The sequence below is a fragment of the Dreissena polymorpha genome, chromosome 7 (assembly GCF_020536995.1).
Source record: "Dreissena polymorpha isolate Duluth1 chromosome 7, UMN_Dpol_1.0, whole genome shotgun sequence".
NCBI lineage: Eukaryota > Metazoa > Mollusca > Bivalvia > Myida > Dreissenidae > Dreissena > Dreissena polymorpha.
This window is the reverse complement of record NC_068361.1, coordinates 28,517,408-28,535,979: the sequence shown is the minus strand read 5'-3', so window position 1 is coordinate 28,535,979 and position 18,572 is coordinate 28,517,408. Positions and strand designations below refer to the sequence as shown.

At 39.2% G+C, this 18,572-nt stretch overlaps 3 protein-coding genes across 11 annotated transcripts in view; 2 read left to right on the top strand and 1 right to left on the bottom strand.

Annotated features, from left to right (window-relative positions):
• The window catches only part of LOC127836879 (uncharacterized), a 339,553-nt gene that overhangs the window by 16,733 nt on the left and 304,248 nt on the right, over positions 1-18,572 (top strand). The window lies entirely within an intron of this gene.
• Positions 1-18,572, top strand: part of LOC127836852 (probable serine/threonine-protein kinase tsuA) — a 404,515-nt gene that overhangs the window by 169,154 nt on the left and 216,789 nt on the right. The gene's annotated exons all lie outside the window — the stretch shown is intronic.
• LOC127836850 (endoplasmic reticulum transmembrane helix translocase-like) overlaps positions 1-18,572 on the bottom strand; it is a 55,146-nt gene that overhangs the window by 5,374 nt on the left and 31,200 nt on the right. For both annotated transcript variants that reach the window (XR_008028951.1, XM_052363472.1), the window contains exons 15-25: positions 17,970-18,078; positions 15,702-15,814; positions 14,468-14,560; positions 13,664-13,760; positions 12,098-12,165; positions 8,484-8,606; positions 6,466-6,583; positions 5,393-5,589; positions 4,936-5,075; positions 1,084-1,192; positions 599-742 (exon numbers count right to left, since the gene is read on the bottom strand). Coding sequence is in view for 1 of the 2 variants with exons in the window: in XM_052363472.1 (XP_052219432.1) it covers positions 599-742; positions 1,084-1,192; positions 4,936-5,075; positions 5,393-5,589; positions 6,466-6,583; positions 8,484-8,606; positions 12,098-12,165; positions 13,664-13,760; positions 14,468-14,560; positions 15,702-15,814; positions 17,970-18,078 (1,311 nt within the window). In the remaining variant the exon portion in view is untranslated. The remainder of the gene's footprint in view (positions 1-598; positions 743-1,083; positions 1,193-4,935; positions 5,076-5,392; positions 5,590-6,465; positions 6,584-8,483; positions 8,607-12,097; positions 12,166-13,663; positions 13,761-14,467; positions 14,561-15,701; positions 15,815-17,969; positions 18,079-18,572) is intronic.

The window sequence follows — 18,572 nt, the reverse complement described above, 5'->3', positions numbered from 1 at the left end:
GTGAGGTATGTATAACAAAGTCAAACCCAGTTCTACTCACCTCTGTAGGTAATTGCACCAGTTCTACTCACCTCTGTATGTAACTGCCCCAGTTCTACTCACCTCTGTAGGTAACTGCCCTAGTTCTACTCACCACTGTATGTAAATTCACAAGTTCTACTCACCTCTGTAGGTAATTGCCTCAGGTCTACTCACCTCTGTAGGTAATTGCCCCAGTTCTACTCACCACTGTATGTAAATTCACAAGTTCTACTCACCTCTGTAGGTAATTGCCTCAGGTCTACTCACCTCTGTATGTAACTGCCCCAGTTCTACTCACCTCTGTAGGTAACTGCCCTAGTTCTATTCACCACTGTATGTAAATTCACAAGTTCTACTCACCTCTGTAGGTAACTGCCCTAGTTCTACTCACCACTGTATGTAAATTCACAAGTTCTACTCACCTCTGTAGGTAACTGCCCCAGTTCTACTCACCTCTGTAGGTAACTGCCCTAGTTCTACTCACCACTGTATGTAAATTCACAAGTTCTACTCACCTCTGTAGGTAATTGCCTCAGGTCTACTCACCTCTGTAGGTAATTGCCCCAGTTCTACTCACCTCTGTAGGTAATTGCACAAGTTCAAAGTACTCATTGGCCTCTGGTAGGAGACCGCTAGCCATGGCTATGATGGCTCCCCCGGAGATGGAGATGCTGTACAACATGGGCCTGTTGTTGATCAGACTCTCCATAAACGGCTCTCCCTATGGAATCATAGGAGACATATGTTTTTGTTATTATTTTAAACTTATCATTTACAAAGTAAAGCATCTAATAACCATTTACCACTTATTTTGACACATTTATAGTCCCATAGATAGTTATATTTAATTAAAACCTTTCTTGCAAGATTCAAGTTTTACAGGCTTCATTTCCAACCCTTAGATACTGATAAGCAGCAAACAGCATAGAACCTGAACAGACTGCGAGTTACTCGCAAGCTGTTCAGGTTTTATTCTGTTTGCAAAAGCCATTTTCACTTTTCTTTATATGTGAAAAAGGGTTAAATACATGTATTGGTAATATGAGATTTTGTATGACTTACCTTGTAATTAACAGCGAAGGTTGAGACTTGTAGAGACATGGAGATGATGTAGACTGTAGTGTTGAGAAGGTTGGGCGCAAACTTGGCCTCTAGGTCCACCTTGCCTTCTCTGCAACGGACACAACAATACACAGAATGGTTAGAGAGGGTAAACAGTAAACCAAATGGTTAACAAGGGTAAACAGTATACATAATGGTTAGCTAGGGTACACAGTTTACTTAATGGTTACAGACGGTACTCAGTATACATAATAGTTAGAGAGGGTACAAAACACACAGAATGGCTAGAGAAGGTTAACAGTACACAGAATGGTTAGAGGGTACACAGTACACAGAATGGTTATAGAGGGAACACAGTACACAGAATGGTTAGAGGGTACACAGTACACAGAATGGTTAGAGAGTACACAGTACACATAATGGTTTGAGGGTACACAGTACACAGAATGGTTAGAGGGTTCACAGTACACAGAATTGTTAGAGGGTACACATTACACAGAATGGTTAAAGAGGGAACACAGTGCACAAAATGGTTAAAGATGGTTAACAGTACACAGAATGGTTAGAGAGGGTAAACAGTGCACAGAATGGTTAGAGAGGGAACACAGTAGACATAACGGTTATAGAGGGAACACAGTACACAAAATGGTAAGAGGGTAAACAGTACACAGAATGGTTAGAGGATACACAGTACACAGAATGGTTAAAGGGTACACAGTACACAGAATGGTTAGAGAGGGAGCACAGTGCACAGAATGGTTAGAGATGGTAAACAGTACACAGAATGGTTAGAGAGGGAACACAGTACACAGAATGGTAAGAGAGGGAACACAGTACACAGAATGGTTAGAGGAAACACAGTGCACAGAATGGTTAGAGAAGGAACACAGTACACAGAATGGTTAGAAAGGGAACACAGTACACAGAATGGTTAGAGGGAACACAGTACACAGAATGGTTAGAGAGGGTACAAAATACACAGAATGGTAACAGAGGGTTAACAGTACACATAATGGTTAGAGAGGGTAAACAGTACACATAATGGTTAGAGAGGGAACACAGTGCACAGAATGGTTAGAGATGGTAAACAGTACACAGAATGGTTAGAGAGGGAACACAGTGCACAGAACGGTTAGATATGGTAAACAGTACACAGAATGGTTAGAGAGGGAACACAGTACACAGAATGGTAAGAGAGGGAACACAGTACACAGAATGGTTAGAGGGAACACAGTGCACAGAATGGTTAGAGAGGGAACACAGTACACAGAATGGTTAGCGAGGAAACACAGTACACGGAATGGTTAGAGGGAACACAGTACGCGGAATGGTAAGAGAGGGAACACAGTACACAGAATGGTTAGAGGGAACACAGTGCACAGAATGGTTAGAGAGGGAACACAGTACACAGAATGGTTAGAGGGAACACAGTACACAGAATGGTTAGAGAGGGTACAAAATACACAGAATGGTGACAGAGGGTTAACAGTACACATAATGGTTAGAGAGGGTACGTATAAGCCTGGTTCTGGAAACACTTGGCTAAATGCATGTGGTTACAGTGCTTTCCTAGATTAGCCTGTGCTTGGCCAATGTTAAAGTTTTTGGACAGACGCACAGACTGACAGACAGACAGACAGATGGACAGTTCAACTGCTATATGCCACCCTACTGAGGGCATAACAACTAACAAAGGGTAATAACTTTCAAAATAGGGGAGCAAGAGTTACGGCTCATGTGCTATGAAATTTCACTCAATGAAATACACCTGCCTATTACACAAGTTAATACTCTTTTAGTCTTTGTGGACATAACAAACAAGAAACTGTCGGAGAGGGGTGATGCTCCTCAAAAGGAAACGTCTTGAGGGGCATAACTTTGGACAAAATAATATGATGGATGGTTTAGCAACTTAAACATTTTAAAGGACCATAACTCTCTAAACAAGAAACCGTCGGAGACGGGTGATGCTCCCAAAAGTTTTTTTTGTCACAATATTGCACTATATATTCAGATAAAAGGAAACGTCTTGAGGGCACAGTAGTTGGTGGGACAATAATATTTTTTTTTATAAAATTTCAAAGGGCCATAACTCTGTGAAAAATAATCCGACCAAAACCCGATGATAATATGCACATCTCCTCTTGATAGTGAAGCTTCCCATAAAGTTTCATTGAATTCCGGTCATTAGTTGCTGAGAAATAGCCCGGACAAGAATTGCACTTTATGTACAGTTAATGGAAAATTTCAAAGGGCCATAACTCTGAAAAATCATCCGACCAGAACCCGCTGATAATATGCACATCTCCTCTTGGTAGTGAAGCTTCCCATAAAGTTTCATTGAATTCCGGTAATTAGTTGCTGGGAAATAGCCCAGACAAGAATTGCCTAAAATGTACAGTTAATGGAAAATTTCAAAGGGCCATAACACTGTGAACAAGAGATGTGTTTATCAGAAACACAATGCCCACTAATGCGCCGCTATTTTTATTTTTGACCTTTGACCTTGAAGGATGACCTTGACCTTTCACCACTCAAAATGTGCAGCTCCATGAGATACAAATGCATGCAAAATATCAAGTTGCTATGTTCAATATTTCAAAAGTTATTGCAAAATTTTACTATATTAAAGTTTAAAAATTTTCACCTTTGACCTTGAAGGATGACCTTGACCTTTCACCACTCAAAATGTGCAGCTCCATGAGATACACATGCATGCCATATATCAAGTTGCTATGTTCAATATTTCAAAAGTGATTGCAAAACTTTACTGTAAGGTTAAAGTTTTGGGACAGAATGACAAACAGACAGAAAGAAAGAAAGACAGGCAGACAGGCCAAAAACAATATACCCCCGATCATTCGATCCGGGGGCATAAAAATCATCCGACCAGAACCTGCAGATAATATACACATCTCCTCTTGGTAGTGAAGCTTCCCATTAAGTTTCATTGAATTCCGGTCATTAGTTGCTGAGAAATCGCCCGGACAAAAATTGTGCATGGACGAACACACGGACGGACGGACAGACGAAGCGCTGACTATATGCTCCCCCCAAAATTTTTAGGGGGAGCATAATAAATCAAGAATATTGCCAAGCAATATATGTCCCCTACTGGATCCACCATTGTCAGAAATTCCACCATTGTCAGCATTATTTTTTTTATTTGTTGCCATACCAACAAGAATTTTTGACATAGGAACAAAATGATAAGACGTGCATAATGTCTATATTGCCATCTATCCATGTTTGAAGTTTCATGAAAAAAATATTTAGAACTTTAAAAGTTATCGCATGATCCAGAAAACCACCATTTTCAGCAGTATTTTGAGTCTATTTGTTGCCAAAGCAACAAAAAAAATTGACGTAGGAACAAAATAAAATGACGTGCATAATGTCCATATTGCCATCTATCCATCTTTGAAGTTTCATGAAAAAATATTAAGAACTTCAAAGCTATCGCAGGATCCAGAAAAGTGTGACAGACAGACATACACACAGAGCGAAAACCATAAGTCCCCTCCGGTGAAACCGGTAGGGGACAAAAATTATCCAAGGGGTTTGGCAGCGTATTCAATGTTGCCTCAATTGTGTGCTAATAAACATGTGAAGAAAGTATAATAGTGATCCGATAAGAACTGGTTGAGTTAGAGAGCGGAAACCAAAGAGTGCAGAATGACACTGTGATGGAGTGAAACGCTTGCTCAACTGACATGGCAGAGACTGCGGAAACTATATACCTCCCATAAGAGGAATAAGAACAAAGAGATCTTTTAGAATCTACAATTTTTGTTGAGAGTTTAGAAGGCTGTTCAAAATTGTATGTACACAAAGTTCACTGAAGAATCATACCTTGGTGATATAAGTTGAGCACTCTGTACTAGGTAGACTAGGGACACGAAGTGTACAGCAAACTGGGACAGCACGGTTACTATGGTGTAGAAGTTGAAGATATTGGGAAGAGGCCGCTGCTTTGACAGGTACTTCAGGGGCTGAAAAGGGAAGAGTTCAATTCATTCATTTATTGAAAGATTTTTTTATTTTCCATATTGTTATTTTTTCCAAGATATACACATTCTACTGAGCTAGTTATTGCGTGAGGGTTATGGCGTATAATAATACTTTTATTTACACTTACGGAAAATCAGGATCAATGACTTCACAGTGATGTAAATGTAGCTTTCAATTGTTGTAAATTATGTGCATTATGTATTTGTATGGTTTCTGCATCAATTTAAGATCTACAATGCCAAACACAGATTCTGACCTTTGACCAGGATATGAGCAGAAAGCAGACAAAGATTCTTACCTTTGATCTGGATATGAACAGGAAGCAGCCGGCGAGTAGTAGTCCCTGCATGGTGGCCTGGGTGTCACTGAACTTGACCCCCTCCAGGAAGAGAACACTCTGGCTGTAGGCAAGGATTAGCGCATTGAGGGCTAGGATCTTGAACATCTGTAGGGTTGTCACCAGGGTACATCGGCCCTGCTTGATGATGTGGCAGACTGAAATGCACAGTGAGACAATATGAACAGTGAGGGACTGTGTGAAGTGATAAGAGTGGGATCTAAGAATGCTAACTGACAGAGTGCGAACAGTGAGGGAGTGTAAACAATGAGGGCTAGCAAGCACAAAGAGAGAATGGGGAAATTGAGGAAACATGTCCAGTGAATGAGACAGTGTAAAAAGAGGGTGAGTAAAGAGAGAATGGGGAAATCGAGGAAACATGTCCAGTGAATGAGACAGTGTAAACAATGAGGGCTAGCAAGCACAAAGAGAATGGGGAAATTGAGAAAACATGTCCAGTGAATGAGACAGTGTAAAAAGAGGGTGAGTAAAGAGTGAAGGTGCTTAATCACTGAAAGTGTTAATTGCGATTTTGAACATTTAGGGAGTGTGAACACTGAGAGTACATACACTCAGTGGGAACTATGAAAGTGTGAAAAGTGAGAATGTGTGATTTATGAACATGTGAACAGAGAGTGTGACAGACAAGTGACAGAGTGTAAACTATGAAATAGTGCACAAATAGAGTATGAACAGTCAGGATGTGTGAACAATGAAAGTGTGAACTAAAAAAAGGGAATAAAAAGTGAGAGTTTGAACAATAAAACTTTGAACTATGAAAAAGTGAAAAGTGAGAATGTGAGCAATTATACTTTAAACTGAGACACTGTAAAAAGTGAGAGTATGAACAATTTAACATTGAAATATGGGAGTGTGAAAAAAGAGGTGACCAATTAAATTTTGAACTGAGGGTGTAAAAAGAGAGAGTGTAAATAATTAAACTTTGAACAGAGAGTGTGAAAAGTGAGAAAGTGTTAATTTACAGGGTCAACAATGAGGAAGTAAGAAAATTGGAAAAAGGATCAAACACTTACTACACATGATGGTGGATAGTTTTGAGGTGAAGGGTGAAGCGATGCTAGCATCTCCAAGCCTAACGACAGCTGCTTTTTCCTCCTCCTCAATCTCTTTCATCATTGTCTGAAGCTTCTTCTACAAACACAGAACCTAGTTTCGGTTTCTGAAACTTCTTCTACCAACACAGAAATTAGACTGAATTTCTATAGTTTCTTTTACAACACAGAACTAAGTTTGGGTTTCTTAACTTCTTCTACAAACACGGAACTTAGTTTAGTTTCTGGAGTGTGTTTTTTACAAACACAGAACTTAGTTTAAGTTCGAGTTTCTGAAACTTCTTTTAGAAACACAGAACTTAGTTTAAGTTCCTGAAGCTTCTTCTACAAACACGGAACTAATCATGTGATTCTGGAGCTTCTTCTACAAACACAGAACTAATTAAGTGTTCCCAAAGCCTCTTCTACAAACGCACAACTTAGTCTGAGTTTCTGATGCTTCTTCTACAAACAAAGAACTAATTATGTGTTCCTGAAGCTTCTTCTACAAAACACAGAACTCAGTTATAGTTTCTGATGATTCTTCTACAAACAAAGAACTCATTATGTGTTCCTGAAGCTTCTTCTACAAACACAGAACTTAATTTAAGTTCCTGAAGCTTCTTCTACAAACACAGAACTAATTATGTGTTTCTGAAGCTTCTTCTACAAACACAGAGCTAATTGTGTGTTTCTGAAGCTTCTTCTACAAACACAGAACTAATTATGTGTTTCTGATGCTTCTTCTACAAACACAGAACTAATTATGTGTTTCTGAAGCTTCTTCTACAAACACAGAGCTAATTGTGTGTTTCTGAAGCTTCTTCTACAAACACAGAGCTAATTGTGTGTTTCTGAAGCTTTTTCTACAAACACAGAACTAATTATGTGTTTCTGATGCTTCTTCTACAAACACAGAACTAATTATGTGTTTCTGAAGCTTTTTCTACAAACACAGAGCTAATTGTGTGTTTCTGAAGCTTCTTCTACAAACACAGAACTAATTATGTGTTTCTGATGCTTCTTCTACAAACACAGAACTAATTATGTGTTTCTGAAGCTTCTTCTACAAACACAGAGCTAATTGTGTGTTTCTGAAGCTTTTTCTACAAACACACAACTAATTATGTGTTCCTGAAGCTTCTTCTACAAACGCAGAACTTAGTTTGAGTTTTTGAAGCTTCTTCTACAAACACAGAACAAATTATGTGTTCCTGAAGCTCCTTCTACAAACACAGAACTTTGAGTTTCTGATGCTTCTTCTACAAAGAACTAATTATGTGTTTCTGAAGCTTCTTCTACAAACACACAACTATTTATGTGTTCCTGAAGCTTCTTCTACAAACACAGAACTTAGTTTGAGTTTCTGAAGCTTCTTCTACAAAAACAGAACTTAGTTTAAGTTTCTGAAGCTTTTTTTACAAATACAGAACTTAGATTTAAGTTTCTGAAGCTTCTTCTACAAATACAGAACTTAGTTTAAGTTTCTGAAGCTTCTTCCACAAACGCAGAACTTAGATTTAAGTTTCTGAAGCTTTTTGTACAAACATAGAAATTAAATAGATTTTTTCAAGCTTCTACTACAAATACTGAACAAGGTTTTACTTATCAATTTAAAACATAATTTGAGTTATAAAAGCTGAACAGCAATTGAATTTTTGACACAGGTGATAATTTGAGTTATGAATATATAACATATGTTGAGTTATGAACACAGACCATAGTTCGAATTGTCAACACATAATTTGAAGTATCAACACCGAACACATGATTAGTTATTTACAAAGAACATTGTTTGAGTTATCAACACAGAACATAATTTGAGTTATAAAATAGTTTGGAGATAGTATTCAACACAGAACAATTTTTTAGTTATCACTTAATACGATCGATTCCCTTACATACCACACTGACACTGGTGAGATTTGTAAATAAATTTCCAGTTAGCAATGCCACAGAAATACGGTGACCATGGCTAATACATTAACACAAAGTCTTACCTGAGCAGGTGCCATGTTGTCCCCCCGAGCTATGGCCCGTTGCTTAGCAACGCGGCTCTGCTTGCCTGCTAGACCACGAGGGGAGATCTGTCTGTCAGTAGCATTGGATGTCAAGTCTGACGGCTAGAATGTTAGATATGGCTGGTATATATAGGAAATACAATTGAGCTACGCTCTCCGAAAATGGGGTTTAATGCATGTGCTTAAATGTCTTTCAAAATTAGCCTGTGTAGTCTCCCCCTAACCATATGCTCTCTTCAGAAAAAACTTCTTTAAAACGATAAAAATTCTATATCAGTGGACAAAGTTGTCCCACAGGCTAATCTAAAAAAACTCTTTAGGGGCCTCCATTATGACCCTAATCTAAAAAGACTCTTTAGGGGCATCCATTATGACCTTAATCTAAAAAGACTCTTTAGGGGCCTCCATTATGACCCTAATCAAAAAAGACTCTTTAGGGGCATCTATTATGACCCTTATCTAAAAAGACTCTTTAGGGGCATCCATTATGACCCTAATCTAAAAGACTCTTTAGGGGCATCCATTATGACCCTAATCTAAAAAGACTCTTTAGGGGCCTCCATTATGACCCTAATCAAAAAAGACTCTTTAGGGGCATCTATTATGACCCTTATCTAAAAAGACTCTTTAGGGGCATCCATTATGACCCTAATCTAAAAGACTCTTTAGGGGCATCCATTATGACCCTAATCTAAAAAGACTCTTTAGGGGCCTCCATTATGACCCTAATCAAAAAAGACTCTTTAGGGGCATCCATTATGACCCTTATCTAAAAAGACTCTTTAGGGGCATCCATTATGACCCTAATCTAAAAGACTCTTTAGGGGCCTCCATTATGACCCTAATCAAAAAAGACTCTTTAGGGGCATCCATTATGACCCTTATCTAAAAAGACTCTTTAGGGGCATCCATTATGACCCTAATCTAAAAAGACTCTTTAGGGGCATCCATTATGACCCTAATCTAAAAAGACTCTTTAGGGGCATCCATTATGACCCTAATCTAAAAGACTATTTAGGGGCATCCATTATGACCCTAATCTAAAAGACTCTTTAGGGGCATCCATTATGACCCTAATCTAAAAAGACTCTTTAGGGGCAAAGTTGTCCCACAGGCTAATCTAAAAAGACTCTTTAGGGGCATCCATTATGACCCAAATCTAAAAGGATTCTTTAGGGGCATCCATTATGACCCGTTTTCCAAAAGCGCGGCTGATATATGGAATATAATTTATATTCAAATTTGCATTCATTTCTAAGACACTGATCCTTTGTATTAAAATGAACATCATAACATCCTTTTTTGTAATATCACTTGTCATGCTTAAACTCAGTCATATTCAAGAAACTTTTAAATCAGGCCTCCTTCTGCAAAATGGGGCTTAATGCATGTGCACACTGCAAAATGGGGCTTAATGCATGTGCACACTGGAAAATGGGGCTTAATGCATGCACACACTGAAAAATGGGGCTTAATGCATGTGCACACTGGAAAATGGGGCTTAATGCATGTGCACAGTGTCGCTTCAGATTAGCCTGTGCAGTTTCCACAGTCTAATCCACACTTTCTGCTTTAATGTAACTTCTTGTTAAAGGGAATTCTGTTCAAATTCAAAATTCAGTCTAGGCAAAAAATGTTGTCCCTGATAAGCCTATGCAGACTGAACAAGCTAATCTGGGACAACACTTCAAGCACATGCAGACTGAACAAGCTAATCTGGGACAACACTTCAAGCACGTGCATTGAGTATGCAGACTGAACAAGCTAATCTGGGACAACACTTCAAGCACATGCAGGCTGAACAAGCTAATCTGGGGCTACACTTCAAGCACATGCATTGAGTATGCAGACTGAACTAGCTAATCTGGGACAACACTTCAAGCACATGCATTGAGTGCAGACTGAACAAGCTAATCTGGGGCTACACTTCAAGCACATGCATTGATGCAGACTGAACTAGAAATGGCGCGGCAGAGGCCGACGCGTATCCCCACGCCGAATGTTTGACCTAGGTGTGCCCCAGGGTTGGTAATGGGGCCATGCATAGCTGAGATTGACCGTATTGTCATAAGAGAAGTTCATCATCAATTAGAAGTGAATTGGTGTAGAAATGAAGAAGTTATAGTAAAAGGCAATTTTGGGTGGGTGTGACATATGTGGGCAGGGCGCCCCAGGGTTGGTAATTGTGCCATGCATAGTTGAGATTGACCGTATTGTCATAAGAGAAGTTCAGTATCAATTTGAAGTGAATCGGTGTAGAAAAGAAGAAATTATAGTAAAAGGCAATTTTGGGTGGGTGTGGTCTATGTGGGCGGGGCCCCAGGGTTGGTAATGGGGCCATGCATAGTTGAGATTGACCGTATTGTCATAAGAGAGGTTCAGTATCAATTTGAAGTGAATCGGTGTAGAAATGAAGAAATTATAGTAAAAGGCAATTTTGGGTGGGTGTGGTCTATGTGGGCGGGGCGCCCCAGGGTTGGTAATGGGGCCATGCATAGTTGAGATTGACTGTATTGTCATAAGAGAAGTTCAATATCAATTTGAAGTGAATCGGTGTAGAAATGAAGAAATTATAGTAAAGGCAATTTTGGGTGGGTGTGGTCTATGTGGGCGGGGCCCCAGGGTTGGTTATGGGGCCATGCATAGTTGAGATTGACCCTAATGTCATAAGAGAAGTTCAGTATCAATTTGAAGTGAATCCGTGTAGAAATGAAAAAATTATAGTAAATGGAATTTTTTGGTGGGTGTGGCCTATGTGGGCGGGCGCCCCAGGGTTGGGATTGGGGCCATGCATAGTTGAGATTGACCCCAATGTCATAACAAAAGTGCAGTATCAATTTGAAGTGAATCCGTGTAGAAATGAAAAAATTATAGTAAATGGAAATTTTTGGTGGGTGTGGCCTATGTGGGCGGGGCGCCCCAGGGTTGGGAATGGGGCCATGCATGGTTGAGATTGACCGTATTGTCATAAGAGAGGTCCAGTATCAATTTGAAGTGAATCGGTGTAGAAATAAAGAAGTAAATGTAAAATAACCTAAAAAAATGAGTGATAATTTCTGACGCGGCCCCACCCCAACCGCTCTTACTTTTGACCCAGGGGTCAGATCAAAATTCCAAATAGTGCAGGGTCGCACATATGCTCATAGCTACCATGTGTGTAAGTTTCAAGGTTCTAGTGCTTTTAGTGTAGGAGGAGATAGTGGCCAGGACGGACGGACAGACAGACAGACGGACGGACGGACGGCGGAGATAACCACAATATCCCCACCTTTTTTTCAAAAAGCGTGGGGATAACAAGCTAATCTGGGAAAACACTTCAAGCACATGCATTGAGTATGCAGACTGAACAAGCTTATCTGGGGCAACACTTCAAGCACATGCATTGAGTACAGACTTAACAAGCTAATCTGGGACAACACTTCAAGCACATGCATTGAGTACAGCCTATGCAGACTGAACAAGCTAAACTGGGACAACACTTTAAGCACATGCATTGAGTACAGTTTTAAAAGAAAGCTTCTCATTACATCAATTGATAATTAAGTATGGTTGCAACAATTAGTAATGTAAGCTTGCGAAACGAGCCCATTTACCTCTTCCTTTTCCTTCTTGTGTCTGGATTCTGGCATTCTCTCTGGAGCGTTGGCCAGCAACGCAACACCTGCCGTAGAAATACAAACCATTCAAGTGCCTATATTTGACCTATATAAAACTAAAAACTCCATAAAAGCAGAAAGTGTGGTCCCACATTAGCATGTTCAGACTGCACAGTATGATCTGGGACAACACTTTATGCATATATGCATTTTGCCTACATTTCCTGCCATAGAAATACAAACATTTCAAGTGCTGTCATTAAGGTGATTGTAAAACATTTAATAAATTGCACAAGGTATGCAACGAAGCCAGTTAAAGCGAGATTTGTATAAGTGTTTATTTGTAATATATTGATAAACATATGTTACAATAACACAAAATATGCAAGAAAAATTATAAATTGAAGACAAATTTCATAAAATGCAGCAAAGAAAAATTAGCGCCCGAGCCGATTGGGGCGAAGATACTTCGTACATATTTTCTACAATAACCAAAGCATTCGTCTTTGTATTCGGATCGGGGTAAGATATCGTGTGTCGTATGAATATTTATCGTTGCAGAAATTTAAAACAAACCGTTAAAACTAAATTTAGATTCACATCGTACATGCAGGATATACATGCTAGCGATTTCGACTGTACAGACATTTTCGATTTCAGAATTAAATATCTAGCTTGTTTCGCATTTTTCGACACATGTTCTTCTTAACTTTTATGTAAGGTTATATTGACATATATGTAAATTAGTATTTTACATGTTTTTTAGAAACTCATAAATATTTGACGAAATCATAAAATCTCGCTTTAAAACACTTTATTACTTACTTTTAGTAACATATTTGGTAAGCAAATAGATCAAACTAAAGACAGCATTTTCTAAACAATTCAAATTACCTTTAAAATCTGTTTTATAAGTAATTTGTATAATTAAAAATAACATACCCAAATTTACTGCACTTTTAACCAAAAAAACACACTATTTTGTAACACACAAACAACTTCAATCAGGGCACTATTTTGTAACACACAAACAACTTCAATCAGGGCACTATTTTGTAACACACAAACATCAGGGCATGTATTCACATACCAATCATAGACTTACGTAAAATAATAAAGATTATTCTTAAAACTGTACTGAACTTACGTACTTGACAAGTGCAGGTAACAGCTTTTAGTGTATAATTCTTTGTTAAGAACAATATGTTAACATCAGCACCATTTAAGACTGTATACATGCAAACCCTGAGATATTTTTATTAATTTTAACACAAGCAGAGCTTGTTAGAATATAATGTTTTTTAGAGGTCACAGTGACCTTGACTTTTGACCTAGTGACCCACAATGGGTGTGGCGTTTAGAACTCAAGGTGCATCTACATATGAAGTTTCAAAGTTGTAGGTGGAAGCACTTCTATTTAAGAGCCAATGTAAAGGTTTCATCACGACGCTGGCGGACGACGAGCAGGCTATGACAATACCTCGGGTTGTCTCCGAAAACAGCCTCGCTAAAAATGGGTTGGCGAATACAGCAAGGTCTGCCTGTGTTATTATAGTGACCTACCAACATGAGCGTGTTTGAGGGCTCCAACATCATTGGTTCCATCTCCGCACATCAAAGTAATGAACCCAAGGCTCTTTAGAGATGTGATTATCAACTCCTGTAATGTACACATGCAGAAAATAGCAAAACTGTGTAAAATAGAAACATTGTTCAATTTCAGTCATTTGCTAAATGTCAATAAAAATCAAGTTCTCATAGGACTTGTATAGAAAAGCTCAACATGTTCTAATGACCTCTTTTGATGTTGTTTAAAGCACCTTGACTTTGAAATATCATGAACAAGGTAACGGTTCTCGACGCCATTATGGCATGGCTCCAACAAAAAATCTCAATTTATGCCATAAATAAGGGAAACTTTAAACCAATCTTGCTGGTTGTAATGAAACAGCTGTTGAGTATTGATTTAAAGGCCTAGTAAATATTTCAGAGTATTGACTGAGCAGCTGTCTGGGAAAACTGGTCTTAATGCATGAGCTTAAAGTTAACTCTTTCAGTGCGGGAACAGGATTTTGAAGGCCTTTGCAAACAGTTTGGATCCAGATGAGACGCCACAGCACGTGGCGTCTCATCAGGATCCAAACTGTTTGCTATTCTGATAGTATTCTTTGACAAAAATTGAAAGAAAATGCTAATTTTAGAAATTGAGCAGACGACATTTTAACAGACGACAAATTTCCCAGCATGCAAAGGGTTAAAATATCTGTTTGATATGACAACCAAAGAACTCACACACTAATAGCAACACATTTTCATTATAGGTGAGTCATTAAACCCAGTTTGCCATGAAGGAGGCTCATTTCATACCTTCTGTTTAGGAGCCACTCTAGCAAAGACCTTCACATTGGGCAGAACCACTTTCCAGATCCTGGGGTGATCCCTCTGTAGATAGCTCACACCCTAGAGTAAATAAAAACAATATTCCTAAATAACAAAACCAAAACTTTGGAAAGTTTAAATAAAGTTAACAAAATGATAGTCATAAACGGTTGCTGGTAAATGTTTTAAGTTTTCCCCTCAACATTTACTTTAAAAATTGGTTGAGAGTGTTACACATAGGTGCACAAAATACATGATCAATTACTGGGCATGGATTAAATTCATTTAGAAAAGTTGGCTACGGTGAATAATGGAAATGATATTTGTGATTGGAAGCATATCTGTTGTTCTGATTGGTCAATAGGCATCATTTCATAGAGAAGGTGATCTGAGCGTTTAGATTGACTAATATAAGTTTTTGTGTGTGACAAAACTCCGCAAATGTGCTACACAGTGATTGATTGTGTCTCAGGACTTACTGGTAATCATTTGTATACTGACTTAGAGTGGATGTTTCTTGAGTTCAAAGGCTATTGTGACAAAAGAGATGTACTTTCACAACAGGATTGTCATTGCTTTAATCCTTAGAGATGTTAACTGACAAAATACACGTGCATGGTGTAAGGCCAAAATGTTCATAAGGGTCATTTGTAAGATTGAAAGGAAATTAAGAGAATTAATGAAATTTAGCTGTCATAAAAGAAGATGATGCTATGAAATTTTAATACTTAAAAAACTGCATCATAACTTCAAACTGTGGCACGGGTTTAATACACTACAATTTATTATTTTTTTTTTTGGGGGGGGGGGGGTGGGTGGGGGAGGGGTGCGCAAATGAATGGGCAAATAAAGTTGTAAACTAGACCTTTAAGATATCATTAACAATCACATAATTGTATAGAATTCTTGAACAGGGCAGAGTGTATTACCTCCCCTGTGAGACAGAGAGTATGACCTCCTCTGTGAGACAGAGTGCATTACCACCCCTGTGAAACAGAGTGTTGTATTACCTCCCTTGTGAGACAGAATGTAATACCCCCCCCCCCCCTATGAGACAGAGAGTATGACATCCCCTGTGAGGCAGAGTGTATTACCTCCCCTGTGAGACAGTGTATTTCCTCCCCTGTGAGACAGAGTGTATTACCTCCCCTGTGAGACAAAGTGTATTATCTCCCCTGTGAGACAAAGTGTATTACCTCCCCTGTGAGAAAAATTGTATTACCTCCCCTGTGAGACAGAGGTCATGTTCCTCCACAAGTTGTTTGCGAAGATCGCCTGCTGTCTCCACAGGAACAGACACTGTATCATCAATGGAACGCCACTGCCACGCTTGGTCTGAGGGTAACAGAGGTACATGCAGTGTATAAACACTCTTACTTAAAATAAGAACATTCATAGTAAGAAGTTATTTGTAAGATGAACAAGAGTGCCAAACTGTCACAAGATACGCCCGTTCGAAGGTTTTGGACACCATGCTCAATGCTTGAAAGTGTCCTCAAGACCTAGTTATTGACCCGGCATGACCCATATTTGAACTTGACCTAGATATCACTTAGATGTAACATCTGACTAAATTTGGTGAAGATCAGATGAAAACTACTTCAATTAAAGAGCGGACAACATGCTTAATGCTTGAAATGCACTATGTGACCTCGTTTTTGACCCGGCATGACCCATGTTCGAACTTGACCTACATATCATCTAGACACAACTTCTGACCAAATTAGGTGAAGATCAGATGAAAACTACTTCAATTAGAGAGCGGACACCATGCTAAATGCTTGAAATGCACTAAGTAACCTCGTGACCTAGTTTTTGACACGGCATGACCCATATTTGAACTTGACCTACATATCATCTAGACACAACTTCTGACCAAATTTGGTGAAGATCGGATGAATACAATTTGAATTAGAGTCCGGACAAAGTGGCGCCGTTGAAAATGCACTAATTGACCCTATGACCTAGTTTTTGACCCGGCATGACCCATATTCGAACTTGGCCTATATATCAACTAGATGCAACTGCTGACCAAGTTTGGTGAAGATCGGATGAATACAATTTGAAATAGAGTCCGGACAAAGTGGCCCCTTTGAAAATGCACTTATTGACCCTATGACCTAGTTTTTGACCCGGCATGACCCATATTCGAACTTGGCCTAGATATCAACTAGATGCAACTGCTGACCAAGTTTGGTGAAGATCGGATGAATACAATTTGAAATAGAGTCCGGACAAAGTGGCCCCTTTGAAAATGCACTTATTGACCCTATGACCTAGTTTTTGACCCGGCATGACCCATATTCGAACTTGGCCTAGATATCAACTAGATGCAACTGCTGACCAAGTTTGGTGAAGATCGGATGAATACAATTTGAATTAGAGTCCGGACAAAGTGATGCCTTCCGCCCGCCGCCCGCCGCCCGCCGCCCGCCAAGGGGTTTCACATAATACGTCCCGTATTTTATACGGGCGTATAAAAACCATTGTAACATGCTGTTAACTGAAGTACAAGTTTATAGAACAATAAATCCTTCATGAATTATTAACAATTCTAAAAATTCTTACAATGCATATATTGTTTTATATTTCCTTCAATTACTTATGTCTCTCTATAAGTACTTGCTGAGCTAAAAACTAAAAGAAAAATGTTGAATTGTTTGATGGATTTTTGCCTTTGATCCCATGTTTAAATTACAATAAAGCAGCCAGTAAAACAAAGACATTTTACCTGAAATACAACAGCTGAGATGAGCTGATCACAGCTGATCACCATAAAGTGCTCCTATTTCTAATGTACATACCCTCAAGAGGCAGCCATAAAGTGCTCCTATTTCTAATGTACATACCCTCAGAGGCAGGTACCATAAAGTGCTCCTATTTCTAATGTACATACCCTGAGAGGCAGGTACCTGCAGTATGAGTGTGCTCCTATTTCTAATGTACATACCCTCAGAGGCAGGTGCCTGCAGTATGAGTGTGCTCCTATTTCTAATGTACATACCCTCAGAGGCAGGTACCTGCAGTATGAGTGTGCTCCTATTTCTAATGTACATACCCTCAGAGGCAGGTGCCTGCAATATGAGTGTGCTCCTATTTCTAATGTACATACCCTCAGAGGCAGGTGCCTGCAGTATGAGTGTGCTCCTATTTCTAATGTACATACCCTCAGAGGCGGGTGCCTGCAGTCTGAGTGTGCTCCTATTTCTAATGTACATACCCTCAGAGGCAGGTACCTGCAGTATGAGTGTGCTCCTATTTCTAATGTACATACCCTCAGAGGCAGGTGCCTGCAGTATGAGTGTGCTCCTATTTCTAATGTACATACCCTCAGAGGCAGGTGCCTGCAGTATGAGTGTGCTCCTATTTCTAATGTACATACCCTCAGAGGCAGGTGCCTGCAATATGAGTGTGCTCCTATTTCTAATGTACATACCCTCAGAGGCAGGTGCCTGCAGTATGAGTGTGCTCCTATTTCTAATGTACATACCCTCAGAGGCAGGTGCCTGCAGTATGAGTGTGTGCTGCTTCCTGGTGAAGCGTAGCTCCTTGGCAACATGACAGGCAGTCAGAGGGTTGTCTCCCGTTATCATGGCAACCTGCACATAGCAACACAGTTTCTAGACTAATATGGATGCAAGTTAATGATGAAATGATTTAACAGCACGTCTTGTTTAACCTAGTTTCAAATCTGAACTTACTTCAAGTCTGTCACAGTTCAAGGCTACAAACTCTGTTACGTGTTTGAAATTTATCCAATCAAGTAACTGTCTGATTTATTACCTAGTAAATATAAACAGTAAACAAATAATTTCAAATACTTCACAAATGCAAATATTCAGATTTATTGACCTTGTATGCAGGTACAAACTGCTCAAATGAATGATTTGTCTCTAAGTTTGGGCAAAAGATTGCAATTATATGCCGATTCAGAAAATTCAGTATTATGATTGAACTAGAAATCTGTCCTTCTTGTCTATTAAGCAACAAGTAAAGTGGATCCCCATTCTGGATAACCCTTTCAGTGCGGGAACCGAATTTTGAAGGCCTTTGCAAACAGTTTGGATCCAGATGAGACGCCACAGAACGTGGC